The sequence below is a fragment of the Protopterus annectens genome, chromosome 14.part0 (assembly GCF_019279795.1).
Source record: "Protopterus annectens isolate FY-2018-M chromosome 14.part0, PAN1.0, whole genome shotgun sequence".
NCBI lineage: Eukaryota > Metazoa > Chordata > Ceratodontiformes > Protopteridae > Protopterus > Protopterus annectens.
Window position 1 is genome coordinate 1,143,053,382 of NC_056748.1, and position 12,020 is coordinate 1,143,065,401.

The window sequence follows — 12,020 nt, forward strand, 5'->3', positions numbered from 1 at the left end:
CATATCTAGTAATCCAAAGTCAAAAACGGACATTAGTTCTCCATCTTCTTCCTCATCTAAACATGTCATTGAAAAAGAAGCAGCTTGGTGCCAACAGTATCTTCAGCATCGTTATAAAAAAATGCCTAAAATGTCCCCAGTTAATGCAGTGTCAACTTAACCGGCTGGAAAAGAGACTTCACCTTCAATGCCATCAGTGCCTACCTCTGCACCAACAGCTTTGGCACCGACTGCTACTACTACTGTTATTTCAGAGCCGACATCTCCAAAACTGAAAGATCCACACCAGGTATTCTCCCTCACTGGACCCTTTCGTAGACCGACCTCCAAGCCCCTTCTTGGAGAATTCCAGATCCTCGTTGGTCTCTTTGGTCCACTCTGCCAAGATCCTCACAGATTCTGATATTTTGAGGCTGGTGGTTTAGGTAGTTGGGGACACTGTCTCGTTAGTTGAGGAAGGCATAAATATGGACAATATCAGGTAAAGAAGTTATATACGTACCATAACATTCCATGTGTGTTGTCCATTTTCATTCTTCAACTCCCCACCCACCATCCCCCTCCATATTTCATAACTGACTTCTGGAGGAATAAGGAATGAGCTACTTCAGGACACCTGTGTCCTTTCTGTAGAACGTTAGTTATAGAACTTCTTTTATAGGCTTCCCTTTAACCTGCAAACAAGATCTGAGAGATGTTAGGGGTGATGCATTATGGGTAGTGAAGGAGCTTGAGAGTTATTTGCTGGCCAAGAGTTAGTAAGAGTCGGATCCAAGGAATGGATCCAGTTCCATCAGTTGAGGAAGAATGAAAATGGACAATACAGATAGAATGTTATGGTAACTACATAACTTTTTTCTTCCTGATCTTTTTGAGAAAATCATAAGCTATAAAGAACAAAATTCCAGAGCACCATTGAAGGGAATGAGATGTAGTTGAGAGACAGTAATTCTCAAACCTGTTCTAAATGAACATGCAAATTCTAGTGTTTTAATGTGTAGTAGTGTTATGGCTGGACTTTAGAGCTGCTACAGGGAAAGCATATTCTGGTTTGAGGAGTGCATTAATATCTAAAGCTCTACTAAAGAGTAAGCAAGTTGGAAACTGTATAATATTTCTTGATCAGGGCCAAAACCTTATCAGTAGTATTTGCTATCTGATATTAGAAATGAAATAGGGATATGTCTGTAAACCTAGGTATTTTTGGGGACCTACCTGTTGGAAAGGTTTGCTGTAAGGATCTTTTAATTGGAGGACCTGCACTGTTTTTAAACTTTTGTGGTACTGTATCTGGTTCCAGATGTTTGTCTTTAATTGTTTGTGTCATAATATCATCTTTGTACATAATTGGAGAAGATGGAGAGAGAGAGAAAGAGAGTCAAAACATCAACACATAATGAAAATGATCCCTGATGAACACCAGTTGTAAAGGTGCCACAGTCAGTCAGGTTTCTAAAGGATAAAACGTTTAATGCAGATATTCCAAGAAACATGAACATTTTCATGATTTTTTTTATGAAGTAGGCTCACTGGAAGAATACATAAAAACACAAGTGCTAGAGTTGTGTGCTCCATTTTGTGTAGACAGCTCAGTTACTTTGGAAATGTTTGTTACATTTTTTTTCCAAGCATCTTTATTGAATTATCACTTGTGACACAGGCAAATTTACATTCATATAGAAGTAATCAAATTACATTAACATAACAAACATTAACAATATACTTCACATATATTGCTGTATATCGAATAACCTAAGCAACATTACATAAATTATTCAATTGCTGCCTAATTTTTATAACTAGAAACATCTTTAGTAAACCATCACTTACTACAGTGACATGTATTTCTAGGGGTACTTAATATACTGATAAATGGCCTTCTTTTTAAAACTAAAAACATCTTTAGTAAACCATCAGTTACTGCAGTGACAAGTATTTCTAGGGGCACTTAATATACTGATAAATGGCTTGCTATGCCCTTTCCATCATGCCTACCCAAATTCATTGCTTTAGATTTTCACGACACTTGGACTTGGGTATTCAGAAAGAGGTGAAGTAGTTTGTACAGTACCATTAATTAACCTGTAGTCTGTTGGCCAGATTAAAATGTATAGATGGGTATGTGGACTCTGCCTTAATTGTTGGTGCATCTGTGGATTGCCTTATTCGTTGGCGGTACAGACAGCATCAAAGATTTGGCAGGCAGGTGGGGTTGTCTTAAGCTGTGGGTGTGTTAAAACACTAAAATTGGATGTGACTTACAGTTTTTATTATGTTGTTGTGATTTGTGTATATATGTTTTAGATTATGTTGTGATTTGTGTATGTATGTTTTAGATTATGTTGTGATTTGTGTATGTATGTTTTAGATTATGTTGTGATTTGTGTATGTATGTTTTAGATTATGTTGTGATTTGTGTATGTATGTTTTAGATTATGTTGTGATTTGTGTATGTATGTTTTAGATTATGTTGTGATTTGTGTATGTATGTTTTAGATTATGTTGTGATTTGTGTATATATGTTTTAGATTATGTTGTGATTTGTGTATGTATGTTTTAGATTATGTTGTGATTTGTGTATATATGTTTTAGATTATGTTGTGCTTTGTGTATGTATGTTTTAGATTATGTTGTGCTTTGTGTATGTATGTTTTAGATTATGTTGTGATTTGTGTATATATGTTTTAGATTATGTTGTGATTTGTGTATGTATGTTTTAGATTATGTTGTGATTTGTGTATGTATGTTTTAGATTATGTTGTGATTTGTGTATATATGTTTTAGATTATGTTGTGATTTGTGTTTAGATTATGTTGTGATTTGTGTATATATGTTTTAGATTATGTTGTGATTTGTGTATATATGTTTTAGATAAGTATGAGTTATGCAATAAACGTTTTTGAGACTTGAACAGAAAAAAAGACTCCGATATACAGCTGATTGTTATAAATTTAATGACAAAGACTAGTAGGATTTTAAGTTGCTGAGTGAAGAAGTAAATTCAGAGGAGGTTAATTCCAGGCTTCTAGTGTACATGTTGCTGGTAATGTTGCACCTGCAGTATTCTGTGCATGTTCGGATTCCTTTCAGGAAAATGATGATCAGGTCTGTGAGACAGTACACCACAATGTAAATACTGGTCACTTGCATTTTGAGGAAAGAAAATTGGGTATATCTTAGCTGACAGTTTCATGGGGAATCTAAGAGGATGCTGAGAAAGAAGAAAGCAGATGTGGTACCTTAAAATCATGTGGTGAGTTACTATTAATGACATGTTAGAGATAATGGCAGGGTGAGGCTCAGCAGAGGAATTGACAATAGCTTGGGATGGTTCAGTGAAGGAGGGATGGAGAAGGAAATGAGAGGTGTGCTCGATCTAACTGCATTGCTTGGGCAAATCTGGTAGACTGTTGGCTTTTTCCAGTGAAATTCAGTCTTTTGACATGGGAAACTATTGAGAAACACTAATACAAGCATGTGCTTTCTTTGGGAGAAGCAGTCTGTTGGCATTCTTACTCCCCTCGATGTGTGTTGGGGGAGTATTAATTAGTGGGAGCATCAGAAGTATGAACTATTCATTGTTGTATTTAAATGCCAGCAGTATCACATTGATTACAAGCAGTTATGTGGCCCTCACAGATGTCTGTTTTTGTTTCAAGCAGTTATGTGGCCCTAGCAGATGTCTGTTTTTGTTACAAGCAGTTATGTGGCCCTCGTAGATATCTGTTTTTGTTATGCGGCACTCAGAGATGTCTGTTTTTGTGCAGGTAACCATCCTTGTGCCACACCAAAGAGGATTCTGAGAACCAGGTGGAACAGTGACCCCTACACCAAAGGCTGTTACTCGTACACAGGGATTGGGTGTACTGGTGATGATATTGATAGTCTCGCTGAACCACTGCCGTCTTCACAAGAGTGGAAAGACAAGGTAACAACCCTTCTCTCACTGGCTCATGGGACTGTTTAACAGTGGCTTTTAACTTCTTAAACTTTACTGATAAAGAACGTGTATGCAAGTATTTTGTACATTTATCTTTTATAGCCAGTGAGCATTAAGTTAAATCCCGAGACTAGTGCATGCAGTTTGTCTTTAGTTTGGCATATATATAGAATATTTCTGTAACCTGCTTCAAATAAGGTTATACAGTGGAATATTGACTGGAAACGTATTTGCAAATATGAAATCATTTATTATTTTAGCCAGGCTGAAATGTGTACAGTTGCAGTTTTGACTGTTTGAATACAGAATCATACATCTGTTTGAAAAACATCTGTGTAGTTTCTCTGAACTGGCTAAAATCCATCCATCCAGAATGCCTGTTTTCCAATTTTTACACATGGGGTTGGGGTGTCACTTCAAGAGCGACAATCATCTAGAGCCTGTACCACCAGGTGGCAAGCCCTGCCATCGTAATTCTTCCATACCACACACTGTCACCTATGGCCAGTTTAGTGTGTTAAATGCACCTACTGTATGTTTTTGGAATGTGAGAGGAAACTGGAGCACCTGGAAGAAACCCACGCAAACACAGGGAGGGCATGCAGACTCTACACAGAAGGCACCCCAACTGAGAACTGAACTAGGGAACCTCTTGTTGTGAGGTGACAACACTATCCATTGTGCCACCAGGAAATAAATGCTTTCATAAACCGCAAACACTAGTGTTAGGTTTAACTTAATGTCTATTGGTTAAAACTCCCAAACAAATATGCCTAAGTTGAAACGACCTTTGATATTGATTGCATAAGTAAAGGGAGCTCATGGAGCAAAATGTAGGGATGTGAGGGGTTGACTCCCCACAGAACGGTAGCTTTTGAATTTCACTGCAAGATTTGTGTGTTCACTCAGATGTAGAATTTGAAACAAAAATGTCTGCTGCTTTTGCATCAGGGGACCTTTGTTTAAGAAGTGTATGTTGAAACAACACAATAAGAATCATAGGGTCTTCAATAAAACTTAAGTTTTATTAAAAGTTAAAAAGAAACTAACACCTTGACAATAAGCCTTCAAAGGCTGTAAATGTTATACATACTAACAGTAATCATTATATCTGTCATGCAATAGCATTCAGCCAAACTGAAGCTGACACTCAAATCAGTTTAAATTGTGAGAGTTAGAACCACTCATTCATACAGGAAGGTAGATACATATTCTCACAGTAAATGCTTTTTGTTCAATTCATTATTAAGTCTGTTGGAATGCAAAGTTTGTAGTAAGGAGTTGTATTGTGCCTTAACATCTAATGGACATTGGGTAAGATCCAGATGCAAACTGGCAACTGGTCAGAGCTGCTACATTGGTGATTCTCCCTCAAATGAATGTCATATTGCCATCAGGGTGACTGCATCTGAGATTGCCCTGTGCCGGCATGCATGGCTAAGGAATCATTCTTTCCCTGAGGGTGTTAGAAGTTGTCTTTTAGATACCTTGTCAGATAAACTTGTGCTTTTTTGGGGTTCCTTCATAGAATAAGCTGTAAAGCTGGTAGGTGATGTGAAGAATATGGAAAACATTAGACAGATGTTTCATTCTCCGTTAGCAGTCTATCTCAGGAATTTCCTCACTGAACCCTTTATTTCTGAGTTACCAAACAAGTATAACACTATATGAAGAAAACATGCAGTTCCAGAAGAAACAACTAATGTGGAGAGGCATACGTTGACAACAATAGTAGAAGAAGTAGGCTTCCTTGTAGCAGGATGGAATCTGTAACAATGACGACAACCAGTGAGAGTTTCCTCCACCATCTTCATTGTCACTATACCTGCCACCCTCTCCATGGAGGATGATTTACCTAATTTACATTTCAGTGGTATCGAGTAACTTCAAACAAATGCATGAGAGACCTATTATCAACTAAATTAAATCATAATAATTTCCACTTCAAAAGTTCTATGGCCTGTACTTCACACATGAAGAGAGCAGGTTCAACAGCCATTGTATATAATTTAAAAGTCACTGGACAGTTAAGGAGCATATCCTGTACCTTTGACAGAAAGTGGACAAGGATGTTAATTACGGTTTCTGTAGTGCCAGAGGGGTAGGATCAAAGGAAATCTGCTTTAAACCTTACATGTTTATTTACCTCAGTATTTGAGTACCTAAAACATGAGCACTAAACTGCAGTACATTAGCCTGGTACCATGGTGCAGGATACTGCTTACTGACTACATCCCAGGTGATCTGGGTTCGAGTACTGGTTCCGACACTGGAGGAGCCAGGCATGGAGAAGATACGTGAAGGGGCAAAGCTAACTTGCCTTACCTGAGTGGAAGCTGTTGCTCATACAAGGGGGTACACTGGGCAGTGCTAACTTCCTGGTGGTGACTGGAAAGTTCACAGTGCATGCCTCGGGATCAGGGTTGCCTAGAGGGAACACCCTTTTGCAAAAGTGAGGGGATGTCCTCTGTTGTCATTTCAATGCATACACTGCCCCTACATCTCACCAGGTGCATTTGTTAGAGATGGAAGAAACTAAGAGAGGAATAAGATGTTTAATATCCAAGTAATATTTTTCAGATAGAAATAGAAAGTCTTTTTTTAAGTAAGTTTTATTAAAGTCATTACTGAAACATACAGTTATTAACATAGAACTGAACATATTTTATGATAAAATAGGTGAAAACAACATACTAATATAAAAGATAAAAAAGACAATTAACTATGTACAAAGATGTTCACTATACTATAAACAAATAATTCAAGTTAAAACAGTTGTATAAGAGCTGATTAATACCTTCAGAAATAGAAAGTCTTGACAGGAGGAAAAGCACGGGCCATAACCCATAACCATCATCCTGTCACTGAGAAGTATTTCCAGCTCTTGTACAGAAAAAGCAAAATCCAGATGGCTGTCCCTCATTCAAAATAATTTGAAAATGGATTGTAGCAGTGCCCAAGTACCATATTTGCCTTTATAGTGTTGAGTAAAGCCAACCAGTTAAGGACATTATCTAAGCAGATCTGTGATTTTAACCTGGGAAGTGGTATGAGGCTGTATAATGATTACTTCCTGGCTTCTACTCCTGAATTACTGTCACCATGTAGCTCTGCTGAGCACATGGCTTCAGAGGTGATGGAAGACTTCATTGAAAAAGCAACCGTGTATGATAAATAGTGTGACCTTTCTAGTCTATCATCCTTTACATTATGCTGAGTGGGCATCCAGTGTTTGTTGCACACTTGAAGTGACTGTGTCTGGGACTGGGGTGAAGCATGATGTGCTTACCTGATGATGATGTTTGAGAGTATTAAAAAAACGATGTATGAATTTCCAGACAAGGACTGGGCTTACATTTCCTTCTTTGCCAAAGAAGTTCTTTCAAACTTGCTGGTCAGAGATGCCCCCAAAAAAATAAATAACTTTGTGCTGCACAAGTGCTCCAGCACTACTGACTACAAGGCTGTTCTCCTGACAATGCTTTACCAATACCAGTCATTTTGCTGAGAAACAGCAGCTCCAAATATCTTGCTCCTTTGCAGCTCAAGTTACAGTTCCAGTTAATCATCAGTGAATGTAACAGGATGAAGGGAACCAACTAATTTGTAAACAAGGCTACATCCTGTTCCATGTATTTAACATTCTGCTTTCCCACTAACTTCAGTTCACCTCTTATTTTCGCCACATTCTAGGCTTTCCTGAGTACCTCTATAGATTTCCTGTCCACCACCCATTTCAGTTTTGCATCCTATAGGTAGCACACACTATTTAAATGTTGTTTTCAGTGATCTAGGGACTAAATAATCCTGACCATCAGGATGACCCCTTCACATTTCTTTGCTATCTTCTTCTGCATTAGTGTCATGCCCTACTGTGCCTTCTGCTCTGAAGAAAGAAGAGCTGTAGTTCCTTTAGTCTGGTCACAGCATTCCCCTGAGTCTCATAGTGGCTTTCCTGTGAATCGCATCCTGCAACTAGATGTCCTTTTCCTTGTATGGCTATCAAAACTGCATCAGTGATGTTGGTGTTCTTTGACAAGATCTCAGTCGAGTGAGCATTACTCTCTTTTTGTATTCTTTCCTTTTGGCATTTTGTTGCTTCCAGTGCCCTCTGTGTGTCATTGGTAGTCCATGCAAGGTGTGATGTACACCCTGCATCCTTCACCTGCTCTGTTCTCATTAGTTCTACTCCCCCTTACCAATATGTCATAACATAGCTGTTGTGGTACAGTACTTTGCATTTTTCTGCAGTGAGCGATAACTGCCACCTTCCTTCCCATTTGTTCAGCCTCTCAAGTTGTTAGATTTTTCCTCACATGCTGCACTGCTCATTGTGTATTTCGTAAAGAGGCTTCTGTTTGTCTTTTTTCTCCCATTTATGGCTGAAATGAAAATATTGTTTGGAGATATTTTGGGAGCCCTCACAACTGACCATCAGCTGCTCACATTGCATGTCCTTCGTCTCTGGATTTGCTAGTCCATTCCACCTTCACCTGGACTTGCTGCAGCTACGGACTGAGCCAGTAGGGTGATTTAAGGCATCTTGGGTCAACGTCATACTGCTGCAAGGGACTGTTTTTCCTTATTCCCTCCCCACCTTTAAGCATACCAAGTAACACCCTGAAAGGGAGTTGATGGGTGTAAGCGCTGAACTGCCTCTGAATTCCACAAGGAGCTGACATCATTAGGATGACCTGCCCACCCTCAGGCAACACAGTACAGTTATTTCCAGGTCTGCAACAGGGAAATCAAACTATGCAAGTGAGCCCCAAGTGTGTGCGCATCCCTCCCCCTTCCAAAATAGGCATGTGCATCCTTCATGCCTACATAATGAAGTGCCAGAACAGTTAATTGAACTCTAGTCCCCTGGGCTGTAGTCAAGGCTTTCTCCCCCTACACCACCAGTGCAGGCTATGTCTGAAATGAAACAAAATAGACTGCTGTATCCAAAAACTTCTCACCAGCTGTACTTCAGTACTCACTCCCCTTATTCCTGACATTGTCCCTGCCATCATAACTCTGTGCCTTACCCTGCAGTTATGCTGCAGTCAAGTTCTGCCTCAGATATCTGCATTTTCCCAAAAGCCACCTGTCAAGGACCAAATCAAAAGCCTTATTGAAGTTCATATAATCCACATATACTGTTACCTCCCTGTAAGGTTCTCTTGTAACCCACTCATAAAAAAAAAAAACTGGATCATGTTCAACTGGTAGTTCTTTTGATGATCAAACCCATGCTGGTTTTTGTCCTGATCATTGTTTATTAAATCAAGCAGATGTTTTCTCATAACTTTCTCAATGAGATTTCCTGCCACCAACTTTAAGCCAACAGGACTGTAATTCTACAGGTCTCTCCCAAACCATGATGAACACTCTTGTTGTCTGCTGCTCTTTAGACATTTATGCACTGACTGATGATCTGTTAAAGGTCTCTATCAAGGGATCCATCAGAATGCTAGCCAGATTCCCAAGGCCCTTTGGAATTGGCTCATCTACTTCCTACATTAAGTGCTTCTTGAATTTGCTGTGATCCTCCAACCCCCCCCCAAACACTTTCCTGTACCCTAAATTGCAGGGCAGTTGCCCACAGTTATGGCCCTTCCTACTTGCTTGCCTCTTCATTGGGAAGTGTTTCTTCTTCTCTTTGACTTCACATTTAATGCCCTACCTTATTTGTAAATTAACACCTGTGTGTTTCATTTTTCTTATGGGCCTGCAGTGTCTATCTTTCCTTCTCCATCACTACTTGGAGTGCATTCTCTTCCTTACAGGAGTCCATGCATTGCATAGTAATATTACTTGGCTTTACAGCAAGTCACCCTTGTTGACTCTACTATACCTTTTGTCTGCATCTGCCTAGTGCCTAAGTAACTGTCCATCTCTTTCTCATTTCTGTCTTCTTTTCCAGCCAGTCTTGAGCACTGTTGTCTCATGTGAGTTAAGATGAAGCCTGTCGCATTCTTTTGCCATTACCAAACTATTTTCCTTTGTCCACTGCTGTAGCCGGGTACTATACTTCTTATCTTTTCCTTCTTTGGCATGTTAACATCCAACACAGGGCACTCTTCTGAAAATGCTGCCTCCATCCCCTGTTGTATATCAGCCTTCTCACTAGACATGCTCCTGTTCGCCTTAACTATCTCTTCTCGTCAGTCATTCATGCTTGCATGCATCACAAATATACAGACATGGTCCACCCTTCCTCCATTATCAATCATTTTGGTCATCCTTTTCCATGACATACTAAGTGTCTTCCTTGCCAGGCATCTTCTTAATCTCCTTGAAGACTGAGTATGCAATCACCGGACATCCTCTCTGTAAGTACACTTGCTGTCCTCTTGCTTCTTGTCACTACTGCTAATTACATCATTCCCACTCTAGTTACCCCACCTGCATCACTCCATACTGTCTATGGTAGTTGTTACCCTTTCTTGCTATACTTGATAATTTTCCTGTCCCTCTTGTAGTCTTCCTGCAAGACCTTGCCACTGTTTATTACTGCTGCTTTCTCATATTTGTTTTCCTTTTAGTCCCCTTTTTCCTTTGATAGCTTCCTCCTCTCTGAAAAATTATATTGAGCTTACTGCTTGGTGTGATGGATTTGAAGTCTTCTTAAGACACTCAGTCTTGCCGGCTGGATTCTGCTAAAATTCAAAGTCTGGTTATATTTGCATTTACAGTCTGTTGCTTACAGAAACTTGCAGAATATACACTGATGAGAGAATATACTTTGCAGCATCAACTTTAGAGCAGTAACAAATAACTTTTTATAATAAATCAAACGGACTAACGTTGCAGCTTAAAGTACTGTTCCAGCTTTACTTCTCATATAGTACAGATGATGTGAGAGATACAACATTTACCTCAGGACAAATGAGTCCCTACCATACCTCTAACATAACTGGATTTATACAGCTCTTTATATACACTTTTAGTCATGCATAAACATATACATTTCCTCTTGATTTTCTATTTTGGAGAATTGCTCATCCTGTAGAAACAATACTAATTGTTGCAGATGCTGATGCAAACTGCTGACTTGATAATATTATTTTTAAGCTTCCTTGTTTAACAATGTCTTGTAAGAGACCAGCTTTTCTGACGGTGTGAACATCCTGTATTCTATTTGGATCTTTGTATAAGAACATCTGTTCTTTTGCCAATGCTGATAACAGTGTCCTGTTGTCCATGCAGAAAAACATGTTTTTGAGGAAACACATTGTCACAGTGTCATAAACATGTCCTGTTATTTAAGGAAACATATTGTGTCCATTCTTTTATATGCAGAAAAACATGTCAGTGTTCTTTAAAAGCAGATTTTGCATTTTTGCTCTTGCATACATCCTGTTTTTAAGTCTGTAAGGGAAAAATGTCCATTCAGCAGATTCCTTTTCCAAGCCATGGTAATTTAGTATGGATGCTGATTACATATTACTAAACTCTATTTCTACATTTAAGCAAGCTTTATCTTATACCTTATTTATGTTGCATAATTGTAGCAAAGTTACTTTCAACCTTAGTATATTGTTGAGCACACTCTAACAATTCCCTCTTTTTTATTTTAAACTAGAGAAATAAATTTAGCATTATTTGGTAATACTTTTTTATTATGACAATTAACAACAGTAACTTGACTAGCTTTTGCTAAGCAGACTTTAATACATGTAAATAATATGCAACCAAGCATTACAATAACAATAAAAGAAATTAAAAATACAGTGATTTTTCCTGTCCATCCTGTAAATAGATTACTAAACCATTCACTCCAGTCATCATTCCAGTTTTTTTTAGTATGTTGAGACACTTGTGCAATTACTTCTAAATGTGCTTTTACAGATTCTGTTTTGTCTGGAATAAATGTACAACATTGTTCTCCTATTAAAGCACATGTACCCCCTTGCAATGCTAATATGTAATCTAATGCCATTCGATTTTGCAAAACCATAGTTCGTATTGCTGTCATTTTGACAGTAATGTCAAGGACTGCATTGAAAGTGGCATTTGCCAATACCTCAACTAGTTTAGGTAGTTTTTTCAGCTCCCAGATGGCTTTTGCAGCCCCGTACCAAGAGACAATACC

The 12,020-nt window shown here is 38.6% G+C and overlaps 1 protein-coding gene across 2 annotated transcripts in view; it reads left to right on the top strand.

Moving 5' to 3' along the window:
- Positions 1-12,020, top strand: part of LOC122789461 (peroxisomal N(1)-acetyl-spermine/spermidine oxidase-like) — a 474,880-nt gene that overhangs the window by 401,403 nt on the left and 61,457 nt on the right. For both annotated transcript variants that reach the window (XM_044056939.1, XM_044056936.1), the window contains exon 7: positions 3,768-3,928. In XM_044056939.1, coding sequence (XP_043912874.1) covers positions 3,768-3,928 — 161 coding nt within the window. The remainder of the gene's footprint in view (positions 1-3,767; positions 3,929-12,020) is intronic.